Genomic DNA, 22,687 nt, shown 5'->3' with positions numbered 1-22,687 from the left:
TTGTTACTTTTGTCCATGATATGTAAATGTTATGTCAGACGCAGAAAGGCAAAACATAAGACAAACAGCAAAAAGACTCGGATCATGGTGGCTCAAAAGTTAGAAATGATCTAGAATACTTTTTAATAAGGACATATAGGATCTGACTGCCTCCCATCTACCTGCCTTTTTAAAATATATAATTCGACCTTAAATGCCATCTAAGGTTATGGTCTTGCCCCCATCCCCAGTGGTCCAACGGTTCAGCAAGACATGCTGACACTGAGACATCCTAGGAATGAGCCTTCCTAGCGCCGTGGGACTCCATTATCCAACCAAAAGGTTGGTCATCAGTGCATCCTTTGGATTGATTAATGACCAAAAGGGGAATGTGTGAAAGAAAAGGGCCACACGCTAACCTGACAAGCTTAGGGGAGGCCTGTGTGGCAGTCTTGCAAACTCAGAGACCTAAAATAACCGCAAAAGATGGTTTGAAAATTAAATATCTAACTACAAACAGGTTACAGGGGGTAGTCATGATCTAGGCCAATATCTCACCTGACAAAGATCAACTTAGATCTCTTTACTGATTCCATCTGCCTTCCTGCCTCTAAGATAACCTATCTGTGAGATGTCTGGGTAACTTGTAACTTCCTTTTTACCCAGACCCCTCAGGGCACAACAAATGGCCTCGAGACATTTCCTCATTGTTATTGTTGTCAAGTTAATTGTCAACTGTTAATTATGTTAAAGTATCCTGTATCCATCTCTGTAAAAGAAGCTCCTGTCCATCATTTCACCTTTTACCCTATCCCAGAGGTTTCCCCCGCTTCGCTCTGTCCCACCTCCCTAATCTATCACCAGTGAGTTTCATGTAACTCACCTACGTCCCTTTCCTTTGATTGCAATGTGTAAATATAGAAATGTAACCCGCCCCAGGCCCGGAGCAGCGGCTGCCAGGCTGGGAGCGGCCAGGCCCGGAGCAGCCGGGTCTGGTGTGGCCAGGCCCGGAGCAGCAGCTGCCAGGCTGGGAGCGGCCAGGCCTGGAGCGGCCGGGCCCGGAGCAGCTGGGCCCAGAGCAGCCGGGTCGGGTTCGGCCAGGCCCGGAGCAGCAGCAGCCAGGTCCAGAGCAACTAGGTCGGGAGCGGCAGTGACCAGACCCGGAGCAGCTGGTTGTGGAACGAACCAGAGCAACAGAGGCCAGGCCCGGAGCAGCCGGGCCCGGAACAGCTTGCTCCTCGCCTGCCCCTGCCCCACGGCTGCCTCTCAGACATGGCTGGAAACTTTTGTGGGAACTTGAGGGTCTGCTGAATCAAGTGATGAAGGCTTAGATCTGGATGTGTTGAGTTAGTATAGGGCTGGAGTGTTGATCTGTGAGTGCCTTGGGTGGGGCCTGGATGAGGCTGGTTGACCTATTTGGAAATGTCTTTTGTGTGAAATGTATCATTGGGCATGTGGTGGTATTATTGATATGAGAAAATGCTAAGTAACTGATTTACTATCTGAAAAGGGATTTACTATAGGGGAAAGGGAGGGAGGAAGAGACTGAACATAAACTGCACCTATGAATGAGGACAATGGGGGATGGGGAGGGGGCGCAGGGTGGGGTGGGAACCTGGTGGAGGGGGGAAGAAATGAGGAACCTTTGTAACAATATGAACAATAAAGATTGATTTTTAAAAAATAAATTAAAAAAAAAGAAAAACTTAAAAAAGAAAAAAGAAAAAAAAAGAAAAAGAAATGTAACCTGCCATTCTCCGGAGCATTATCTCAATCCGTTGAGGTTCTGCTTCCCGGCATATGTCGACAGTTTGGCTCAAATAAACTCACAAAAATTCTTTACAGGTTTCAATGATTTTTTTCATTAACATTTGTAATAGAACTACAAAACACCAATATTGTTCTAAAATCAGAGAGAAAAGGCATCACCTACAAAGGAATGACAATTAGACGAAGCAGACTTCTTCAAAATCTGCACCGCACCTATTACATACCCACACTGGCCCCAGTACTAAGAACACAAGATGAACAAGACTCTGTGGAGCCTACAGATGTGTCAGGAACAACAGATGTGGAGGGAGCAATGACAGTGCGAGCAGCCGGCCTGGGTGGTGAAGAGAATTGGCAAGAAGGCCATACAGCTAGAGCTGTGAGCTATTAAGATTTTCCCATCAGAGGGAAGGTATGTATGTATGGGGTGGGGGGGCAATGTTAAAATATGTACACAGATAATAATTTAATTAAAAATATTTAAAATAATAATATTAAAGTTATTGATTAAAAAAAACAGATTTTCCCATCAATGCTGCAAGGTCCCAGGTGTTTATCAAGATGGGGTGGGCTTTTCCTTCCCAGGGGCTGAGGGCAGTAGCTGCCATGCTCACAAATCCTGCCTTGGGATGGAGACAGAAAAGATGCCCTAAGTCTGGTCATTCCCTAGGACCTCCGAGGGAAAGGAAGGTCCCAGACTGTGTCCCCACGGCCAAGGCCAAGGCCAAGCAGCCCTGTATATGGGGCGAGGAAGGCTATGCCAGAATGGGGCGGGGAGGTGCAGGTGGGGGCTGCCCTGATGTATGGAACGCTCCTTTGACCACCAAGAACAGGTGCTGAGCTGGGTTGGGGCTGAGAGCCACTCAGGAGCTCTGTCCCCGCCCCAATGCACGCGCACACAAGCCTTCCTGCGAGTCCACCCAGGGAGCACCCAAAGGTCCTCCCGCATCAGAGCTGGGGAAAGGGCACCGTCTTCCGTCTTGGACTCTGTTGAGACGGGGGCTGACTTTCTGCACCACCACCACCGCCACCACCTCTCCGCCCCAACCTCATTCCCGAACGCCCCGCGCTGCCAGCCTAGCCCGGAGGTGCCAGGAAGGTGTCTGCCTCCCCGGCCGGGCTGCTTCCGGCTCAGCCTTATCGGCCCCGGTGCCCGGCCAGGTGAGCTGGGCCAGGTGAGCCGGGCCAGGTGCCACTCCCTCAGGGGCGGGCCGGGGGAGGGAGGGTTTGGCAGGGGAGGTGTGGGGAGGGTTAGGAGTGCTTTGCGGGAGGCTGGGAGGTGCAGAGGGGGGAGGCTGGGGGGCGGTGCTCCGGGTCTGACCTGGGGGAGGGGCCGCCCCCGCAGCCTCACCTGCCCCGCGGACCGCCCGCTGCCTGTCCCGCCCCGCTCGGATTTAGCCCCGGCAGCGCCCGAGCCCGCGGAGCCGCCGCTTCCGCCTTTGCCAGGTGAGGGCCCGGCCCCGGGGCTGCCCGCCTCGCCCTCCGCTGCTCTGTCTTCCCTGCCCGGTCCTCCCTGCCCGGTCCTCCCTGCCCGGTCCTCCCTGCCCGGTCCTTCCTGCTCGGCCTTCCCTGCTCTGTCCTCCCCGCTCGGCCCTCCCTGCCCGGTCCTCCCTGCTCTGTCCTCCCTGCCCGGTCCTCCCTGCCCGGTCCTCCTGTCCGGTCCTCCCTGCCCGGTCCTCTCCTCCCCGCGGGCCGCCCCGCAGCCAGGCTCCCGGCGCTCTCCTGCCGCCCTGGTCCTTGCTCACCCCGAGTTCCCAGCGTGGGGCCCCGCTGCCTCCCGCTGTGTGTGTGTGTGTGTGTGTGTGTGTGTGTAAGGAAGGGTTGGTGTGCAGGTAGTATGTGAAAAGAGTGCTGGCAGCCCAGCCCAGAGCGCCGGAGGCTGTGGCTGCCCTGAGCTGAGGGAGAGTGACTCAGGTGCTGCTGCTGCAGGGAGGGGCCCGGGGGTGTCCCAGCTGGGAGCACCGCCGGATTCCACTGCAGATGCTGCGGCCTCCTCCGGGCGAGGGGCTGTCTGCCTGCCTGCAGACTCAGGTGTCTGTGGACGCTGACCTGCGTCTGGCGTGTTGTGTGTGTCCATGAGGACCTCGGTGCTGTGGGTCTAGGGGGCAGCGGACTGCCCTGTCTCCATGACATGTGTGTGAGAGGTATGTGGCAGTAAGCCTGGCATTTATGGCAGCGTGCTAGAACGTGTCAGTGTGTGTGTGTGCGTGTGCGTGTGTATGGGTGTGGGAGGCAGTGTACCTTTGTGTGTATGTGCACACGTGTGTGTGCCTACTTGTTTGAGGTTCTGAGGAATGGTGTGGTTAGCCAGCTGGGCACCTCTGGTATGTATGTGTAAAATGTCTCCTGTGTGTGTGAGTGTCTCCAGTGTACATGAGTGTGCAGCGGTGTGTCTCCGGTCTGAAAAGCCGTGTGTCTGGGTGTGCTGGGGGCCAGGGCGCTGTGCCATCTGGAGAGTGAGCTCGGAGTCTGCATGGTGGAGTCTCAGGTGTGAGGGGCAGGGGCCTCGGTCTCAGCACGGGGAGCAATCTCTGGGTGTGCGAGTGGAGTGGAGGACGTCTGTCCCTGATGTGTCCCTCCCTCCAGCCCTGAGGGTGTGTGATGCGGAGGGCGGAGCCGGGGACCACAGCCCTGCTGTCCGGTGTCTCAGGTGCCCCGGGCGCTGAGTCTGGAGGAGAGTGCTCCATCCGGGCTCCTTCGCAGACATGCTCCCGGAGGCGGGCTCGCCCTGGCTGCTGCGGCTGCTGCGGGACCTGCAGCTGGCCCAGTTCTACAGGCCCATCCTGGAGGAGCTGAACGTCACGCGGCCTGAGCACTTTGACTTCGTGAGACCTCAGGACCTGGACGCCATTGGCATGGGCCGGCCTGGTGAGGCCCCGGCCGGAGGCCCTCTCTCTCCCCCAAACTGCTCTTTGCTACAACCCCACGCCCCTCCCCACCAGCCCTCTTCTTACCTTTACATTCCCGGCATAATCCCCCACTCCCATACTACCAGCCCTTTAATTCCGGTCTCCCCCAGCCCAGCGCAGACTGGCTGAAGCTTTGAAGAGGCACCGTTTGGGGCACAAGCCTAAGAACTGGGTCTACAAGGTGTGTGTTTCGGGGTGGGGGTGAGAGGTTGAGGGGCCAGCTCAGGCTGGGGGGTGGGCTGTGCTGAGCTGAGTGGCAGGGGTCTGCAGGCTTCCGCACACCAGATTTCCCTCCCCTGTTTCAGATCCTTGGGGGGCTTGCCCCTGAGCAGGAGACGACCCCCGCACCTTCAGACAGCCCCCCGTCCCTCCAGGAGCCGGAGGGGGGCCTCAAGTGTCTGATCCCCGACGGCGCTGTGTGCAGAGGGGAGCTGCTGGGCTCCGGCTGCTTCGGGGTGGTGCACCGCGGGCTGTGGACGCTGCCCAGCGGTCAGAGCGTGAGTATGGGGGAGCCTCCTGCCCCTGGTCCCTGGGCCAGCTGCCCCCCGCCCTGCTGACCCCGCCCTGCTGACCCCGCCCTGCTGACCCCCACCCTGCTGCCCCCCGCCCCGCTGACCCCCGCTCTGCCCTGCTGCCCCTCCACTCCGCTGCCCTCGCTCTGGCCCTGGTGTAGCTCTCCCCGCGGGGCCTGACGGTGCCTCTCCCCGCGCCCCCAGGTCCCAGTGGCGGTCAAGTCCCTCCGGGTGGCGGCCGAGGGCTCTGCGGGCTCGGGGCTGAGGGACTTCCTCCGGGAGGTGTCGGTCATGATGAGCCTGGAGCACCCCCATTTGCTGCGGCTGCACGGGCTGGTGCTGGGCCAGCCCCTGCAGATGGTGAGCGACCTGGCGGGCTCCCGGGACACCGGCGGAGGGAGAGGGAGGGCGGGTGACTAGGCCCCATGGGGTGGACCTCCGTGGGGCGGGCCTCCGTGGGCTGGGTCTCCGGGGTGGGGCCTCCGTGGGGCCGCCCCGCTCACCGGCGCCCCCCGCAGGTGATGGAGCTGGCGCCGCTGGGCTCCCTGCACGCCCGCCTCACGGCGCCAGCGCCCGCGGCCCCGCTGCCCGTGGCGCTGCTCTGCCTGTTCCTGCGGCAGCTGGCGGCGGCCATGGCGTACCTGGGCGCCCGCGGGCTGGTGCACCGCGACCTCGCCACGCGCAACCTGCTGCTGACCGCCCCGCGCACCATCAAGGTGGCCGACTTCGGGCTGGTGCGGCCGCTGGGCGGCGCCCGGGGCCGCTACGTGATGGGCGGGCCGCGCCCCATCCCCTACGCCTGGTGAGTGTGTGTGGGGGGCACCCCATCCCCTGCGCCTGGTGAGTGTGTGTGGGGGGCACCCCATCCCCTGCGCCTGGTGTGTGTGTGTGGGGGGGGGCACCCCATCCCCTACGCCTGGTGAGTGCGGGGCGCCCGCAGGAGAGTGTTCGGGGCCGGTCCTGAGGGTGAGGATCTGGAGGGCAGTAACGGAGGGACTGGACCCAGAGGAGTCCGTGGGTCTGGAAGGATTTGGGAGCCCAGGATTGGGGGGGAGGGTTGCTCATTGGGGGGGGGGGGAAACCCCAGGGGCACACAGCCAGCCCCCTTCAGCTCCCCCTCCGCAGGTGCGCCCCGGAGAGCCTGCGCCAGGGGGCCTTCTCTCCCGCCTCGGACGTGTGGATGTTCGGGGTGACGCTGTGGGAGATGTTCTCCGGGGGCAAGGAGCCCTGGGCCTGGGTCCCGCCCTACCTCATCCTGCAGCGGCTGGAGAAGGAGCAAGCACGGCTGCCCAGGCCTCCTCTCTGCTCCCGGGCCCTCTACGCCCTCGCTCTGCGCTGCTGGGCCCTCCACCCTGCTGACCGGCCCAGCTTCTCCGCCCTGGAGGGGCTGATCCAAGAGGTGGGCACCCTCGCACCCCCAGACCTCTCTTCCCTCTCTCCTTTCTCCCAGGGTTCCCTCCACAAGACTAACCACACTGACGCCTGGGCTGGGGGCTGGGACCCCCGTTTGCTCTGAACAGAGCAGTCCATGCCTGCAGGGTGCTGAGACCCTGGGGAGCAGCTTGGAGCTGCGTAGAGGAAGGCTGAAGGGCTGAGGGCTGAAGGGGGCACAGAGCCGAGAGCTGCAGGCTGCCCTGGGCCTTGGCAGAGGAAGGCTCAGTGTGGAAGGGGAAGGCTGTGGAGGTGCTCAGGGCTGCCCCGCGGGAGGATCTGTGAGGCTGATAAACACCAGAGCTGGCCTCAGAGCACTTGATCTGCCTAAGGTACTGGCCTGAGTGCCTCACATGTATTTATATATATATATATATATATATATATATATATATATATATATATTATTGATTTTACACAGAGAGGAATTGAGAGGGACAGAGAGTTAGAAACGATGAGAGAGAAACATCGACCAGCCGCCTCCTGCACACCCCCCACTGGGGATGTGCCCGCAACCAAGGTACATGCCCTTGACCGGAATCGAACCCGGGACCTTTCAGTCCGCAGGCCGATGCTCTATCCACTGAGCCAAACCGGTCCCGGCCTCACATGTATTCTTACACATGTTCACTCATTTAATCCTCACAAAAACCCGGCAAGATCATTGTTATCTTGATTTTGCAGATGGGGCAGCTCAGGCACTATCAGTTTAGGTGACTTGCCTGAAGGCACACACAAGCCCTGACCGGTTTGGCTCAGTGGATAGAGCGTTGGCCTGTAAACTGAAGGGTCCCAGGTTCGATTCCCGTCAAGGGCATGTACCTTGGTTGCAGGCACATCCCAGATGTGTGTGTGTGTGTGCGCGCATGCGCGCGCGTGTGCAGGAGGCAGCTGATCCATGTTTCTCTCTCATCAATGTTTCTAACTCTCTATTTTTCTCCCTTCCTCTCTGTAAAAATCAATAATATATATATATATATATATATTTTTTTTTTTTTTTTTTTAATAAAATAAAATAAAAGCACACATAAGTGGAGGAGTTGGCATCTGAACCAGTCTCTCTGACTTCAGAGCTATTCCCTAATTGGCTATACTATTTCAGGTGTTCTTTTGAAAACATTTTTGAAATAATTTTTCAACTACAGTTGACATACAGTATTACATTCATTTCAGCTGTACAGTGATTAGACATTATATAACTTACTAAGTGATCATCCCGATAAATCTTGTACCCATTTGATCCTACACATAATCATTAGAATATTATTGACTATATTCCCTACTTTACATCCCCATGACTATTCTGTTGCTATCAATGAGAGATTTATGTGAGAACGGAACGTCAGTTGGCTGCCTCCTGCATGCCCCCTACTGGGAATTGAGCCTGAACACCAAACTCTTGCATGTGCCCTGGCCAGGAATCGAACCAGAAACCTGCCAGTGCACAGAAAGATGCCAAACAACTGAGCCACACCAGCCAGGGCTGTTTCTGTTCTGCTTGGCTCTTTATTTTGTTTTTAGATTCGATTGTTGATAGATATGTATTTAATGTCATTTTACTGTTCGTATTTTTAATCTTTTTTTTTTCTTCTTTTCTTCTTCTCCCTTTAACATTTCATCTAATACTGGCTTGGTGGTGATGAACTCCTTTAGTTTTTCCTTGTCTGGGAAGCTCTTTATCTGCCCTTCTATTCTAAATATAGCTTTGCTGGATAATCTTGGTTATGGGTCCTTATTTTTCATTACTTTAAATATTTCTTGCTAATCCCTCTGGCCTGTAAAGTTTCTGTTAAGAAATCAGCTGACAGTCTTATGGGAGCTCCCATGTAGGTAACTAACTGCTTTTCTCTCTTTTAAAAAAATATTTTTTTATTGATTTCAGAGGAGAGAGAGATAGAAACATCAATGATGAGAATCATTTATCAGCTGCCTCCTGCGTGCCCCACAGTGGGATCGAGCCCACAACCTGGGCATGTGCCCTTGACCAGAATCAAATCTGGGACCCTTCAGTCCGCAGGCTGACACTCTATCCACTGAGCCAAATCAGCGAGGGCCTCACCTCCTTCTGTAATGCTGTTGAAGTTCTAAGTTCATCTACTTTTCCCCTAAGTTCACTGAGCATTCTTATAACCACTGCTTTGAACTCTGCTTCTAGGAAGATTGCTTGTCTCCATTTTGCTTAGTTCTTTTTCTGGAGTTTTGTTCTGTTCTTTCATTTGGGACGTGTTTCTTTGTCTCCTCGTGTTGTCAGCCTCCCTGCGTTGGTGTCTGTGTATTAGGTGGAGCTGCTTTGTGTCCCAGTCTTGGTAGAAGGCCTAATGTAGTACATGTTCTATAGGGTCAGAGGCACAGGCTCCCCATTCACCCAACCTCGGCACTCCAGTTGTGTCCACCCCTTCCTGCGGGCTGTGTACACCCTCCTGTTGTAGTTGAGCTCTGATTGCTGTTGGAGGGATTTACCCAGGCCAGTCGGCTGCAAGGGCTGCCTGCGGCCAGCATGGAGGATCAGCTGTGCAGGGCCCATCCCACAAAGTAGGACTTACGTCAGCAAGGCCTGGGTGGCTGCTGAGTTCGCTGCTTAAGTGAGTTGCTTGTGGGTCTGAAGCTGTTCACTGGGTGTGCTGGCTCTGGAGCCTCCTGAAGCTGCAGGCAAAGATCAACGGCCACCTGTGTTCTGCTCAGGTCGCTTGGCATGAACTACAAAGCAATCTGCACATGACCGCTACTTGTGCTCAGCTAGGAAGTATCCAGGAGAGGCCAAGCTGCAAGCCATACAGCTGCCACTAGTATGGGGCCTGGGGCCACTTAGAAAAAGAGATGGGGCGTGCCAAAGCCAGATGCTGCTTGTTTGAGAGATTCTGGGAATGTCTGAAGCATGAGCCAAGACAGGTGATTCATATGGAAAGGCCATTGGAAAATACTTGGGTGGGCCAGAACGTTGGTGGGGCAAGGTCTCAGGGAACACCAGGGCAAACAGTGATAGCCAGGGTGATGGAAACTTGGATGTGGCGCCCTCCTGCAGGCTCTGTGGGGGAAGGGCTCAGAAAAGGAATATGGCCTCTGCCAGCACTTCTGTCTGAGAGAAAGCTGCCCCTCCAGCTCTTGCCCTGATCCCAGACACTTCCGTCCCTCCCCATATGTCCCTGGTGCCTTTTGGGCGCCTGCCCCAGGGCTAGAACTCAGAGGGAGTGAATCCACGTAGGTGTGCTTGAGCCCTTTAAGAGGAACTGCCTGGGACTCCATAAGCCCCCCATCTCACTCAGCCACAGTCCCCACTGGTTTTCACAGCCACAGCTATGGAGACTTCTCTTCCCAGTACTACCAACCTGGAGTGGGGGACCAGGAGTGGGGCTGGGACTCCTCACTACTCAGGGGAGGACCTCTGCAGCCAAGATATCCCTCCCAATTTTTATCTGCCATCTGAGGTGTTAGACTTATTATTCATATCCACTCCTCCTACCGTGTTTCCCCGAAAATAAGACATCCTCCAAAAATAAGACCTAGCGCATGGAAAGATAAGACATCCCCTGAAAATAAGACCTAGTGCAACTTTGGGAGAAAAAATTAATATAAGACACTGTTTTATTTTCGGGGAAACAGGGCACTAGTCTCAATGTGGCTGCTTCTTTATATCCTTAGTTGTAGGACTTCCAGTCAGCTAGATTTCAGGCAGTTCTGAACGATGGTTGTTACGTAGTTTAGTTGTATTTTTCACGTGGTTGTGGAAGGATGTGTGTCACATTTACCTACGCTGCCATCTTGACTGGAAGTGTATACTGTTAAAGGAATTACTCTAAGGGTACTAGGAAGTTGTGAAAGCACTCTGAGCAGGGAAGGAACAAGACTTTACGCACTGTATCACTCCAGCTTGGTGCAGGAATGGGTTAGAGGATGGCACTGGAGGTGGGAAGCCCAGGTTGGAGAGAATAGCTGTGAAGCAGAAGAGAGATGAAGAGTCTGGATGAGGGATGAGACACCGGAGCTGGAAAGAAACGGAAACTTTCCAGAGGGGCTTGGCGGTGGATGTGACAGGCCTGGGTGTGGAGTAAAAGCAGAATGCAGGACGACGCCCTCTTTGCCTCCCTAGGGAGAGACAGACCCCCTTCTGTGGCTCCCTGACCCCTGGGCTGTGTCCAGCTTGGCATGGACACGCCTGCCTCCTCCGTGGCTACAATCGGGGGACAGGGAGGGCCAGGCCCATCCTGGGCCCAGAACAGGACACAGCTGGGACGGGTTTGATGGTGGGTGTGTAAACCAAGAGGAGTCTTTCTTCCCTGCTCCATGGCACCCTCTCCTGCTTCCACAGGCCTGGCCCCCCGAGGGGCGATGTGTGAGGGAGGTCACAGAGCCGGGCGCCCTGAGGATGGAGTCTGGAGATCTCATCACTATCATCGAGGGCAGGTGAGTGCCTCATGTTTCCTACGAATCCCCAGGGGGACTCCCTCCCAACATGCCCGGCCCTGCTTCCTTTCCTGCTTTCCCCCAGCTCCTCCAGCCCTAATCCTCTGCCTCACTCCCTGACGCTCCGCCGTCCCGGCTGCCGGCTGGAGCATGCCACAGCCCTCTGTGTTGGGGAGAAAAAGGCTTCCCTTCCCCCGGGCAGACGCAGCTCCGTGGCACACGGCGTGTGAGGGACGCCCCCCGTGTTTCCCCCTCTTTCCACAGCCCCGGCTCCGCCACCTGGAAGGGCCAGAATGGCCGCACGTTGAAAGTGGGCACGTTCCCAGCCTCGGCCGTGACGCTGGCAGACCCGAAGGGCTCGCCGGCCCCCTGCCCAGCCCACCGGGGCTCCCCTGCGTGGGGAGAGCAGAGGCGGGGGAGCGCAGAAGGGTGAGGACCTGAGAGCCTGGGGACAGAGCTGGGCTGGGGAACCAACCACGCTCAGCAGCTGCTCTGCAAGGGGAGCGTGGGGAGGGGCGGGAGAGCTGGGAGGCTGGACCTTCCCGGAGAAGCTTCCACTCTCACCCCGAGATCCTTTGGGGGAGACATTGATGTCGGGTGGGGCTGGGGCGGAAGGCGAACGGGATCCCTCCCCAGCAGGGCCAGAGCCAAGGCGAAGCCTCGGGAGCCGCCTCCAGCTCAGGGGCCGAGAAGGAACATGGCCCTGCAGAGGATGAAGGGTGAGTGTGGGGGGAAGGGTGGGGCCCCAGGGCCTCTGGGACCAGGAACAACCCTCAGTTCTGCCCCCTGCTCTGAATCCATGCCTTCGGGATATGATTTCCCCACACGTGACTCCTTCCTTCCACCACTTCCTTCTGCCTGTGGGCATCGCAGCTGTCCTTTAAGACCGGCCCTGTCCATGGCCCAGCACCCGCCTGCGGCCCTGCCCTCCCAGGCCTGTGGGTACTTAGCTGCCCGGGCCTGGGTGTCCGTCTTACGGTCCCGGACCCCGGCGGACAGCACAGGCAGACAGAGCGGGAAGGAGGCAGGGCCCTGCATCGAGGCTTCCTCTCAAGATGTTTTTTCTCACCCTGCAGGCATTTCCAAGAGTCTGGAATCTGTTCTGTCTCTGGGCCCCTGCCCCAGAGGGGGTGGTTTCAGCCCCCCTGAACTTCGAAAAGCCAGAGATGTCCCCCAGGGGCCCCCCGGCCTGCCCCCCCGCCCTCCCAACCAGCCGCCCCGGGAGCGGCCTTCCTGGCCCAAAAGAGAAAGAGAACTCCTGCACAGTCGCCCCCTGGGGACCCCTGGAGACAGCAGGGCCGCTGTGCTCCCCGGAGGCCTCTTGCCCGACCCCGACTTGCAGAAGAGGGCGATGGAGGTGAGGTCTCCCTGGCGCGGCCTGGAGTCCAGAAGGGGCTGCAGGCTGGGCTCAGAGCCTAAGAGAGGCTTTGTGCCCTAAGGTGCAGCTGAGCGTCCACGGAGTCACCCACCAGGAGAGCCAGGCGGCCCTGAGGGCCACGGGAGGAGATGTGGTCTCTGCCATCCAGAACCTTAAGGTAAGGGCAGCCCCCCCTCCGGGCTCCCGCCGCCCTGCCCCTGCCTCTGACACTCAGCCGCCCCTCCCGCGCCCACAGGTAGACCAGCTGTTCCACCTGAGCAGCCGGTCCAGGGCCGACTGCCGGCACATCCTGGAGCGTTACCAGTGGGACCTCTCGGCGGCCAGTCGCTACGTCCTGGCTCGGCCCTGAGCTCGGCTCCTTCAGACACGGACACCAGATGCCCCGAGGAGCGGGCCCTGTGTGGCCCTGAGAGGGAGCACGTTCCCGCCAAAGAGTGCCGGCCCGGCAGGCCCAGGGTCCAGGGTCGGCGCTGACACGCGTCTCCTCCTGCCCGGCCCCGAGGCCTCGGAGGGCTCAAGCCCCCGTGGCTGGGTCATGGAAGGACGTAGCCACCTGCCGACCACATTTCCCACCAGGAGGAGGAGGAGGAACAGAGCTGCTGTGCACCATTCCCACAGGAAGCTTGTCCTTGCTGCAGAGAAGGACAAGGACCACTCCGCACCCTGGGAACAGCCGTCCTGAGCGGCCTTCACACCAAGCCCCCGGGCACAGCCGTCCTGAGCGGCCTTCACACCGAGCCCCTGGGCACAGCTGTCCTGAGAGGCCTTCACACTGAGCCCCCGGGCACAGCCGTCCTGAGCGGCCTTCACACCGAGCCCCTGGGCACAGCGTCCTGAGCGGCCTTCACACTGAGCCCCTGGGAACAGGGTCCTGAGCGGCCTTCACACCGAGCCCCTGGGCACAGCGTCCTGAGCGGCCTTCACACCGATCCCCCGGGCACAGCCGTCCTGAGCGGCCTTCACACTGAGCCCCGGGGCACAGCCGTCCTGAGCGGCCTTCACACTGAGCCCCTGGCAACAGCGTCCTGAGCGGCCTTCACACCGAGCCCCTGGGAACAGGGTCCTGAGCGGCCTTCACACCGAGCCCCTGGGAACAGGGTCCTGAGCGGCCTTCACACCGAGCCCCTGGGAACAGGGTCCTGAGCGGCCTTCACACCGAGCCCCTGGGAACAGGGTCCTGAGCGGCCTTCACACCGAGCCCCTGGGAACAGGGTCCCGGGTGACGGGAGCAGCCACACTGACTTGGGCACGTGGCCCAGACTGCCTGGGCCTGGGCCGGGGCCGTCATGGGTGATGAGAGTTGCTGCCTTGGATGCAAGGACACTTGATCCCGGCAGCATGGATTACGAGACGAGATGGGCCAGCCCCGCCCGGCCCAGCTGTCACATTCCCCTTTGTTCCGTCCGCCCTCTCCCATTACACGTATCTTCCGAGGTCCAAAACATTACAAAGTTTATATGAATATAACATACAAATGCAGCCTCCTTTGTAGGAACAGGGCAGGGAGGGTGGTTCAGTAAGGCACACGGAGCTGCAGAAGCACCAGCGGTGGGGAGGGCGGGGGGGGGGGGGGGGGTTGGTGCTGGGGCCATGGCCCTAGAGCCGTTGCTGGGGAAACAGGGACCTCCTCTGAGTGCCACGTTCTGAGGCTGGACGGATTGGCCAAGCTGAGGCAGAGGTGGGCGGCCACATCAGCCATCTTTGGTGCTGCCTGCCCTTTCCCACCCCAGCTCTGTTGCAAGACCCCAGAGCAGGGGCCTGGAAGGGGTGAGAGGAAGGGAGCAGGGCAGTGTGAAAGCTGATACGCCTGGTGCTGAGGGACAGCGGAGACAGCGGTGAGAGGTAGCGGGGAAGGGCTCTCGTACATACCCTCCTGCGGGGGCCACAGCGAAGGAGGCCGGGGGAGCGGGGCAGGGAGGGGCACCATGGCCCCAGCCTCTCAGGCACCCGTCTGTCCTCTGCAGCGCACATGGAGGAAACGGGCTGCCTCCGAGGAGGGGCCAGGCCGGGCCAGATGAGCATCTTGAGTTCTGGCTGAGGAGATGGTCCTCACCCTGAGATGCCGTCTAACTGGTGATGGCAGAGGGCCCAGGGCCTCCTCGCTTCTCGTAGAACATGTAGTCCTGAGGGGAGGGTTCCGTCAGCGGGAGACGCTGTCCCAACCCAGGTCTAGACCTGCACCCCCGCCCCCATGGAGTCTGTCCCGAGCCCTTCGCTAGCAGGAGGCCAGGAGGTGCAGGCCTCCGGTGGGAAAAGGAGGGACCACCGACTCACAATGAGGAACGTGGCTCCCAGCAGCACCGCCTTCACCCTCACGTCCAGGTCCAGCGGGAACTGCAAGCCAAAGTCGTCTGCGTCCGTGAGGGCCTCCTGGAGCAGCCCGCCCCACTGCTTGCTGATGCGGCCCACACTGCGGGACTCATCCGGGGTCTTCACCTGTCAGGAGCCAGAGAGGCGAGAAGGACAGACCCAGCTAGGGTGGATGCAGCCGCTCGCCTGTCTCTTCCTCCCACGGGCACCCGTGTGAACTGTGCGGCTCCACACTCAGTGAACCCCTAACAGCCTTGGGTTTCCATGTGACTTCTGGGGAAACTGAGTCACCATAAGTCACCCTGAGAATAGATAGCCAAATTCAGGATTCAGACATGGCTCTGTTTCTCTCTCTCTTTCTCTCTCTCTCTCTCTCTCTCTCTCTCTCTTTCTTTTTTAATATATTTTACTGATTTTTGTACAGAGAGGAAGGGAGATAGAGAGTTAGAAACATCAATGAGAGTCATCGATCAGCTGCCTCTTGCACACCCCCTACTGGGGATGCGCCCTCAACCAAGGTACATGCCCTTGACCAGAATCGAACCTGGGACCTTTCAGTCCCCAAGCCGACGCTCTATCCATTGAGCCAAACCGGTCCCGGCGGCTCTGTTTCTCTTGAAGGACCATACGTGTCCATGGAACATCAGTGTGAGAGAAACGGAAGCATAACAGAGTCCAGTCTCCTCAGCATGTGGCTGGTTGGTGGTTTGTTTTTATTACCAAAGTCCCTGCCACCCACGTTTGGAGCTGTTTGTGCCCTACACAAAGTAGCTTGGCCAAGAGGGCAAGGAGGCTGCGAAAATTCTGGCTGCACCCTATCGGCCAACCAGGCTCCTAGCACCGTGGTCGGCAAACGGCGGCTCGCGAGCCACACGCGGCTCTTTGGCCCCTTGAGTGTGGCTCTCCCACACAATACCACAGCTAGGAGAGTCTATTTTGAAGAAGTGGCGTTAGAAAAAGTTTAAGTTTAAAAAATGTGGCTCTCCAGCCGAGACCGGTTTGGCTCAGCGGTGGAGCGTCGGTCTGCGGACTGAAGGGTCCCGGGTTCGATTCCGGTCAAGGGCATGTGCTTTGGTTGCGGGCACATCCCCAGTGGGGGGTGTGCAGGAGGCAGTTGGTCGATGTTTCTCTCTCATGGATGTTTCTAGCTCTCTATCTCTCTCCCGTCCTCTCTGTAAAAAATCAATAAAAATATATTTTTTTTAAAATGTGACTCTCCGAAGAAATTTCCATCATTATAATGTTGATATTTGGCTCTGTTGACTAATGAGTTTGCCGGCCACTGGCCTAGAAGACTGTGTCTGCCCAAAGGGTTGCCTTTGCAAAGTAAGGAGGGCCCCGTGCAGCACTGCATGCGAGCCTCAGCTAGAGGGCTCCAAGCCCATCTACGGGGGGAGAGGGTGGCCCCTGAGGACCATGCTTTCCACCGGACCCTCTGGGCCCAGCGGCAGCAGGTCCTGCTGATGTAGGTGGTAACTCACAGTGATGCCCTGGTCCTTTTCCTATGCTCATTCTCTATGCTCATAGTGACTAGAACTATCGTCATGTCCTTCTAAGCCTTTCCCATCCCCTTCCCTCTCCATCCCACCCCCTGGGGCACTTCCTGATGATCAGTCCCAGGCTGGGCAGGTTCTCTCCCAGCCAACCGTGTGTCCCAACATCAATGATGAGAGAGTCATTGATTGGCTGCCTCCTGCATAACCCCACTGGGGATCGATCCCACAACCCGGGCATGTGCCCTTGGCCGGAATCGAACCTGGGACCCTTCAGTCCACAGGCCAATGCTCTATCCACTGAGCCAAACCGGGTAGGGCATCAGTGTTGCTTTTTTTCATTCTCTCTCCCTCTTCCCCGTCTCTAACAATCAATTAAAAAACTTAAAAAAAAAAATATCAAGGGCCTGTAAAGTGTCTTTGTCTCCTACAAGCAAAGGTGCTTTCCAGCCTCTCACGGAAACTGTCTCCACTTGGGTTCACCAGGCTCCTGGTGGGCGGTAGGATGATGGTGAGAAGGATCTCACCTGAACTCCAGGCTGGAGAGGCCACTGGGCTTCTAGATTGGCAAGGCAAGCCACAGGGAGTTAAAAAGTTGACATAGGCCGAAACCAGTGTGGCTCAGTGGAAAGAGCGTCGGCCTGGGGGACTGAAAGGTCCCAGGTTCGATTCCGGGCAAGGGCATGTACCTTGGTTGCGGGCACATCCCCAGTAGGAGGTGTGCAGGAGGCAGCTGATCGATGATTCTCTCTCATGGATGTTTCTAACTCTCTATCCCTCTCTCTTCCTCTCTGTAAAAAAATCAATAAAAATATACTTTTTAAAAAGTTGACTTAGTGCTTGCTCCAGGGTCTGAGCTCACAAACCCATGCAGACAGTCCCATGGGCCCTTCTGCCTTCTAAACCCAGCCTGGCCGCAGACTGTCCCCTTCTCGATATGGCTGCAGGTGACGATCAGCACTGGCCCTCAAGGTGAACCCCACGCTGTCATGCTTTTATAGGACCAGGGAGCCGTCCCATTTCCAAACGGAGGAACACTGGAAATGGGGTGGGAGTCACAGTGAGTTTGGCTCGATGAGCTCCGTGTCTTGACTTTAGTGCTGGCCATCCTGCCTCGGGGAAGCTGCCATCCTGGTTTATGAGGGTTTATAATCTCCCCTGATTCCTGATACCTCAAAGTTGGTGTCTGTGCCGCAGCCACAGGTCCAGCAGGGCCCCACCACTCGCAGGATCGTATGGCGATCGGCATCTTGGATGGAGAACTTGGGGAGGAAGGGGTGCCAGGTCTGCAGCACGTGGCCGATGGTGGTGCCCGGTGGCGACTGCACTTCCATCTGGAGTGGGAGGCAGACAGGGTTACCTAGGCCCAAGCCCTCGCCACTCCAGCTCTGTCTCGGTCTCCACTCACCAGACCTCCCTTCCCCTTTGCCCGCCCGCCTGTCACCCCCTCAGCAGACCTCCAGGCCCACCTGTTCCCTCCAGCCTCGCGCTGGTGATGCTCCATCCCTGGTCCTCCTGGCCCCTACCCCGCCCTCTCCGACCCGTCCTCCTTGCCCACCTCCTGGAGGCCGCACGGGCAGCAGCTGCAGCCGCAGTGCAGCGGGCGGAGCAGGCGCAGCACCTCCCGGTCGCTGGGGTCCACCAGCCGCACGCGGAGGGGGCGGCGGGCGCCGCAGCACAGCCGCGCACAGCAGTGGCTCTCCTCGGCCGCCTGCCCCAGCGGCTGCCCGGCCCCGGAGCGCAGCTCGTACCGGTTCCTGGTCTCCCAGCCCAGGAGCGCTGCCGGGGGACACGGAGCTCAGGCACCGGCGCTGCCAGGAGCCCGCGCCCTGCCCGTCCCGAGGCCGCCCCTCCCACCCCGCGCGCCCCGCACTCACTCTCCACGCGGCCCGCGCGCTGGTGGACCAGGACCTGGTCAATCTGCAAAGAGACGGGCCGCCCCCTCAGCACAGCCCGGCGCCCGGCCCTCCCTGCGGCTCCTCCCCCCATCCCACCCACTCACCGGCACCAGGAACTCCAGGCCAGCAGGCACCCCGGGCAGCGGCAGGAGCGGGGCGGCGGGCCCGGCCGCAGGACCCGGGCCCCCGGGCGAGGGGAAGACGGCGAAGCCCGGGGCGGGCGCGGGGGCGGGCGCCGGGCCGGGCCCGGGATGCTGCACCTGCTCCGGGTACCCGGCGGCCACAGGGTAGGGAGGAGGGGGCGAGGGGGCGTAGCCTGTGGGGGGCATGTATCCTGTGGGTGGGTGGGTGGGGAGAACAGGGGTCGATGAGAGAGACTCGTGACCTCATCCTCTTGCCCCTTAACCCTTGGGGTGGGGGGGACCTCGAGGCTGCGGGGAAACGTGGTGAGAAGAGACTGGAGAGGATGGGGTTGGGGAGCAGGGCGGCGGCTCCGGGAGGAAGGGAGGGGCCCCACCCAGCCAGTTGGAGCACATTCCCGGAGGGTGCGTCCGACAGACACCCAGCTCCCAGTGGGGGTTCGCGGGGAGGAATAACGGAGACCCTCGCCCTGGGCCCACCTACCTGCCATGGGAGAGGGATGAGGGCTCGCGGGCTGTCGCTATACCGGAAGCTTGGCTCTCGAAGTGGAGGCAAGCCCGGGGACAGCCTGACAGACACACAGACAGACACAAAGACGCACGGGCACACGCGGAGGCGGCTGCGCCAGGCGCCCGCCCAGGGTCTGTCGGGCGGCGCCTCTGACTCGGGGAGAAACCGAAAGTGTCAGCGGGCGGGGCAGGGTACCTGGGACCCCGGGTTCCCTCCGGGGTGTGCAGAACCGCCCCCTCCCTTTGTTCTCCCATTCTCCGCGGAGGCGGCTGTGGGCGGACGGCAGGGCGGGCGGACCCGCGATCGGACCGACGGCCCGACCTCGAGGGCGGCTTCCTGACCCCTCTGCATCCCCCGCTCACCTGAAGCCCCTAAAAGAGTCGGGGTGCCCAAAGCTCCGAGGCTCCGGGAGCTCGCGGAGGCGGGCCCGGAGCCTGGCCCCGCCCCCGCCGCCCGGCCCCGCCCCCGCCTGGGAGCCGCGCCTGCGCAGAGAGGACGCGGCTCTCCGGCGGCGGACCCGGGACCGAGGGCTCCTCCGCGTGGTGGGCGTCCCGCCTCTTCCGTCTGCCCGCGGCGGCCGCGGAGGAAGTCCTCCCGGGGAGGGCAGCGGCGGAGTCCTCCCTCTCCTCCCCCGCCCCGGGGGTGCGGACTGAGGCTCAGCGCCCCTCCGCAGAGAGCGAGGACGGCTGGCACCGCTCGGACCCCGGGCTCCTGCTCCGAGGTGGTACGGGCCTCGCTGCGCAGCGGGATGCCCTTCACACCATCACTGCTTAGCTCCTGGCTCCCTTCCTCCCTGCCCGAGCTCACCGCGCGGTCTCTCATTCCTGACGCCGCAGTGACCCACGGTGACCCACACAGACGCCTTGCGATGCCGGCACTTGCTAAGGTCGTGCCCGGCCACGCGGGTGACAGGCTGCCCAATGGTGTCACCAGAGAGTGTGCAGGAGATTAAGTTGGGGGAGACCAGACGAGGCAGTGCAGTCTGTAGAAAAGGCTCCCCCAAAAGAAGGGACTGGACCGAGGGCCCAGGTGTGAGGGGGAGAGGGCGCACAAGGCTCGAGGGAGCTGGGAACCTACTGAGAGATTTTGACCACATTTAATTAAGAAAAAGTTATGGTCAAAACTTTGTTTTATTAAAACTGCAATGTGGAAAACAATGGGCGCCCAGGCTGGGTGGCTGGCAGCAGTCTGGGGGAGAGGATGCTGTGGTAGTGCAGAGTGGACAGTATGGAACTTGTCTGGAGGATGAGCTGGGGGGTGAAGAGTCCAGGGTAACCTCAGGCGCCTGGTGACCAGGCAGATGAAGGAGAAACTCATCAATATGAACATGGCAGCTGATTTTGGGGGCTCCTTTGCTGGTGTGTCCATGTTCTTCTGGGCTGTTCACCTGCTCCCACAGCTTCAGTCATCATCTGCTTCAGACAAGGGCTTGACTGCCCTCCACCAAAATGCATAGGCATACAGAAATTCAACTATTCAACAAAGATTCGGTGCGCACCTACTGTATGCCAGACAGCATTTAAGGTGATAGGAATGTTTACCAGTTAAAAACAATTAACAAAACAAATATTCCTGATTCCCTGGGGTTCACATTCTGGTGAAGAAGAGACAGATAATGTAAATAAATACATCAGAAGTGATAAGTGCTATGAAGAAAAATAGAGCAGAATAAGGAGAATAGAGTGGTGGGCAGTGGTTGCAATTTAATTTTTTATTATTTTTTTATTGATTTCAGAGAAGAAATGAGAGAGAAAGATAGAAACATCAATGAGAGAGAATCATTGTTAGGCTGCCTCCTGCACACACACACAAACACACCCCGCCCAATGGATTCCCACAACCCAGGCAAGTACCCTGACCTGGAATACAGCAGGTGACCTCCTGCTTTATGGATCAACACTCAGCCACTGAGCCACACCAGCTGGGCATGGGGTTGCAATTTTAAGGAGGGCAGACTATAAGGTGATCATTGAGCAAATACCTAAAGGAGGTCAACGACTGAGCCATGCAGACTTCTATGTGAAGAGTGTTTCACACATAAGCAACGGGCAAGGGTCTCAAGAGTGAATGGGAGGGAGGAATAGAATGCATGAGAGGGAGGTAGGAGGCCAGATCACATATGGCCTTGTAGGCTATTGAATTACACTCTGAGATGGGAAGTGTTGGAGTGTTTGGACAGAGACAAGACATGAGCCTCACATACTGAAATAATGATCCTCAACTTCTGGCCACAGATTAGAATCAGTTGGGGTGCTTTAAAAATACCTCTGCCTGGACCCTGCTAGCAGTTCTCTTAGGGTTGCCTAAGACCATTGGAAAATACAAATATTTACATTATGATTCATAACAGTAGCAAAATTACAGTGATGAATTAGCAATGAAAATAATTTTATGGTTGGGGTCACCACAACATGAGGAGCTGTATTAAAGGGTCGAGGTATTAGGAAGGTTGAGAACCACTGCTTTAGAGGGAGAGAGGGAGGGAGAGAGAAACATCAATTTGAGAGACACATAGTTTCCTCCTGAAAGCACTCCATGTGGGCCCAGGATCGAAGTTACAACCCAGGTACATGCCTTGAACCAGGAATTGAACCCTTGACCCTTTGGTGCACGGGGCAATGTTCCTACCACTTAGAACACGGGCCAGGACCATAAGAACTTTTTGAGAATTCTTCAGCAGGCTTTAATGTGTAGCCAAGGCTGAGGACTACTGTTAGAAGGATTTCTCTTTCTTTCTCTCTGCTTTGTCCAATGTAAGCTGTAGATAATCAAGGACAGAAGGAAGTTCTTGCATAAAACTAGGTGAGATTTAAAAGATACATGTTTTTATTGATTTTAAATACTTTTAATATATATTTATTAATTTCAGAGAAGAAAGGAGAGGGAGAGATAGAAACATCAATGATGAGAATCACTGATCAGTTGCCTCCTGCACACCCCCTACTGGAGATCAAGCCTACAACCCGGGCATGTGCCCTTGATCAGAATCAAACCCAGGACCCTTCAGTCCAAAGGCCAATGCTCTATCCACTGAGACAAACTGGCTAGGGCTGTTTTTATTGATTTGCAAGAGAGAGGGAGACGGAGAGATAGGAACATCAATCAGCTGCCTCCTGCATGCCCCTCACTGGGGACTGAGCTGACAACCTGGGCATGTGCCTTGACAGGGAATCAAACTGGCGACCTCTTGGTGCATGGGTCAAAGCTCAACCACCAAACCACACTAGCCAGGCAAACTAGGGGAGATTTAATGGTGGCATAAGTGGTAGCAGTGGGAAATGGTCAGATTCTAGTTATGTATTCAAGCCGGACATAGGATGTGAGGAAAAGGGAAGTCAACGTTGACTCAAGCTTGGCCAGGAGGCTCTTCAGTGTGAGCTCCACACTTACTCTGAATTGGCTTGTCCTGCTGCCCACTCCATCCTGAGCTCCAGGCGCTCCTGTTCTCCCTCTTTTTTTTTTTTTTTTTAATATATTTTATTAATTTTGTACAGAGAGGAAGGGAGAGAGATAGAAACATCGATGAGAGAGAGTCATCAATCAGCTGCCTCTTGCACACCCCCTACTGGTTATATGCCCGCAACCAAATTACATGCCCTTGACCGGAATCGAACCTGGGACCCTTCAGTCCCCAAGCCGACGCTCTATCCATTGAGCCAAACTGGTCTCGGCCTGTTCTCCCTCTTATTTAGTTACCAGTATGATCTTGTCCCTTTTTTTCTGGGGAAAACCCAGCAGGTGGACAGAGGTCTCACCAATCTCCATGCACCAAGAGGTCGCCAGCCCACCTGTTCCTACTTGTAACACTGAACACATTGTATCAAATGTTTGAAGGGTATGTCTTCACTGTTTCTTGGTGTGTACATGAAGGAAAGAATTTAGCGCTGGGAACTGAACAGAAGAGAGTTTGAATCATGGCTTACCCAGGTCCTCGCTGTGTGAAACAGAACAAGTT

At 57.6% G+C, this 22,687-nt stretch overlaps 2 protein-coding genes across 6 annotated transcripts; one reads left to right on the top strand and one right to left on the bottom strand.

Annotated features, from left to right (window-relative positions):
• The first annotated feature begins 3,105 nt into the window (after nucleotides 1–3,105).
• On the top strand, nucleotides 3,106–20,409 carry TNK1 (tyrosine kinase non receptor 1). Of its 5 annotated transcripts, XM_036451886.2 has the most exons (14): nucleotides 3,106–3,195; nucleotides 4,453–4,617; nucleotides 4,769–4,839; nucleotides 4,964–5,155; nucleotides 5,375–5,530; nucleotides 5,689–5,972; nucleotides 6,296–6,569; nucleotides 10,908–11,002; nucleotides 11,267–11,431; nucleotides 11,642–11,721; nucleotides 12,079–12,359; nucleotides 12,442–12,537; nucleotides 12,616–12,800; nucleotides 20,395–20,409. In XM_036451886.2, exons 2-13 carry the CDS (start codon nucleotides 4,455–4,457, stop codon nucleotides 12,727–12,729), a joined length of 1,971 nt encoding a protein of 656 aa, XP_036307779.1. In that variant the 5' UTR covers nucleotides 3,106–3,195; nucleotides 4,453–4,454; the 3' UTR covers nucleotides 12,730–12,800; nucleotides 20,395–20,409. The 5 variants fall into 5 exon arrangements, with proteins under 5 accessions (XP_036307779.1, XP_045442528.1, XP_036307778.1 ...); XM_045586572.1 differs by having other exon boundaries at nucleotides 11,642–12,359; XM_036451885.2 differs by having other exon boundaries at nucleotides 11,639–11,721; nucleotides 12,442–12,800.
• PLSCR3 (phospholipid scramblase 3) lies at nucleotides 13,816–19,196 on the bottom strand. Its single transcript, XM_036451888.2, has 8 exons — nucleotides 19,095–19,196; nucleotides 18,706–18,885; nucleotides 18,186–18,415; nucleotides 18,061–18,103; nucleotides 17,742–17,962; nucleotides 17,356–17,517; nucleotides 14,655–14,816; nucleotides 13,816–14,503 (listed from the first exon to the last, which is right to left on the bottom strand). The coding sequence occupies exons 2-8, from the start codon at nucleotides 18,710–18,712 to the stop codon at nucleotides 14,447–14,449; spliced, it is 882 nt and encodes a 293-aa protein (XP_036307781.1). The 5' UTR covers nucleotides 18,713–18,885; nucleotides 19,095–19,196; the 3' UTR covers nucleotides 13,816–14,446.
• Nucleotides 20,410–22,687: the final 2,278 nt, after the last annotated feature.

This window comes from Pipistrellus kuhlii, unplaced genomic scaffold (assembly GCF_014108245.1).
Source record: "Pipistrellus kuhlii isolate mPipKuh1 unplaced genomic scaffold, mPipKuh1.p scaffold_m20_p_23, whole genome shotgun sequence".
Classification (NCBI taxonomy): Eukaryota; Metazoa; Chordata; class Mammalia; order Chiroptera; family Vespertilionidae; genus Pipistrellus; species Pipistrellus kuhlii.
This window is presented reverse-complemented; position numbering and strand designations above follow the sequence as displayed.

Excerpts from the sequence above, each read along its gene's own strand:
- TNK1 (XM_045586571.1), top strand. The coding sequence starts at position 4,455 with ATGCTCCCGGAGGCGGGCTCGCCCTGGCTGCTGCGGCTGCTGCGGGAC. Across the intron at positions 5,156-5,374 it reads CGCTGCCCAGCGGTCAGAGC|GTCCCAGTGGCGGTCAAGTC; the intron begins GTGAGTATGGGG and ends CCGCGCCCCCAG. Across the intron at positions 12,360-12,441 it reads TGCAGAAGAGGGCGATGGAG|GTGCAGCTGAGCGTCCACGG; the intron begins GTGAGGTCTCCC and ends TTGTGCCCTAAG.
- PLSCR3 (XM_036451888.2), bottom strand. Across the intron at positions 17,518-17,741 it reads GCCCGTGCGGCCTCCAGGAG|ATGGAAGTGCAGTCGCCACC; the intron begins GTGGGCAAGGAG and ends CTCCCACTCCAG. Across the intron at positions 14,817-17,355 it reads GCACAGACACCAACTTTGAG|GTGAAGACCCCGGATGAGTC; the intron begins GTATCAGGAATC and ends GGCTCCTGACAG.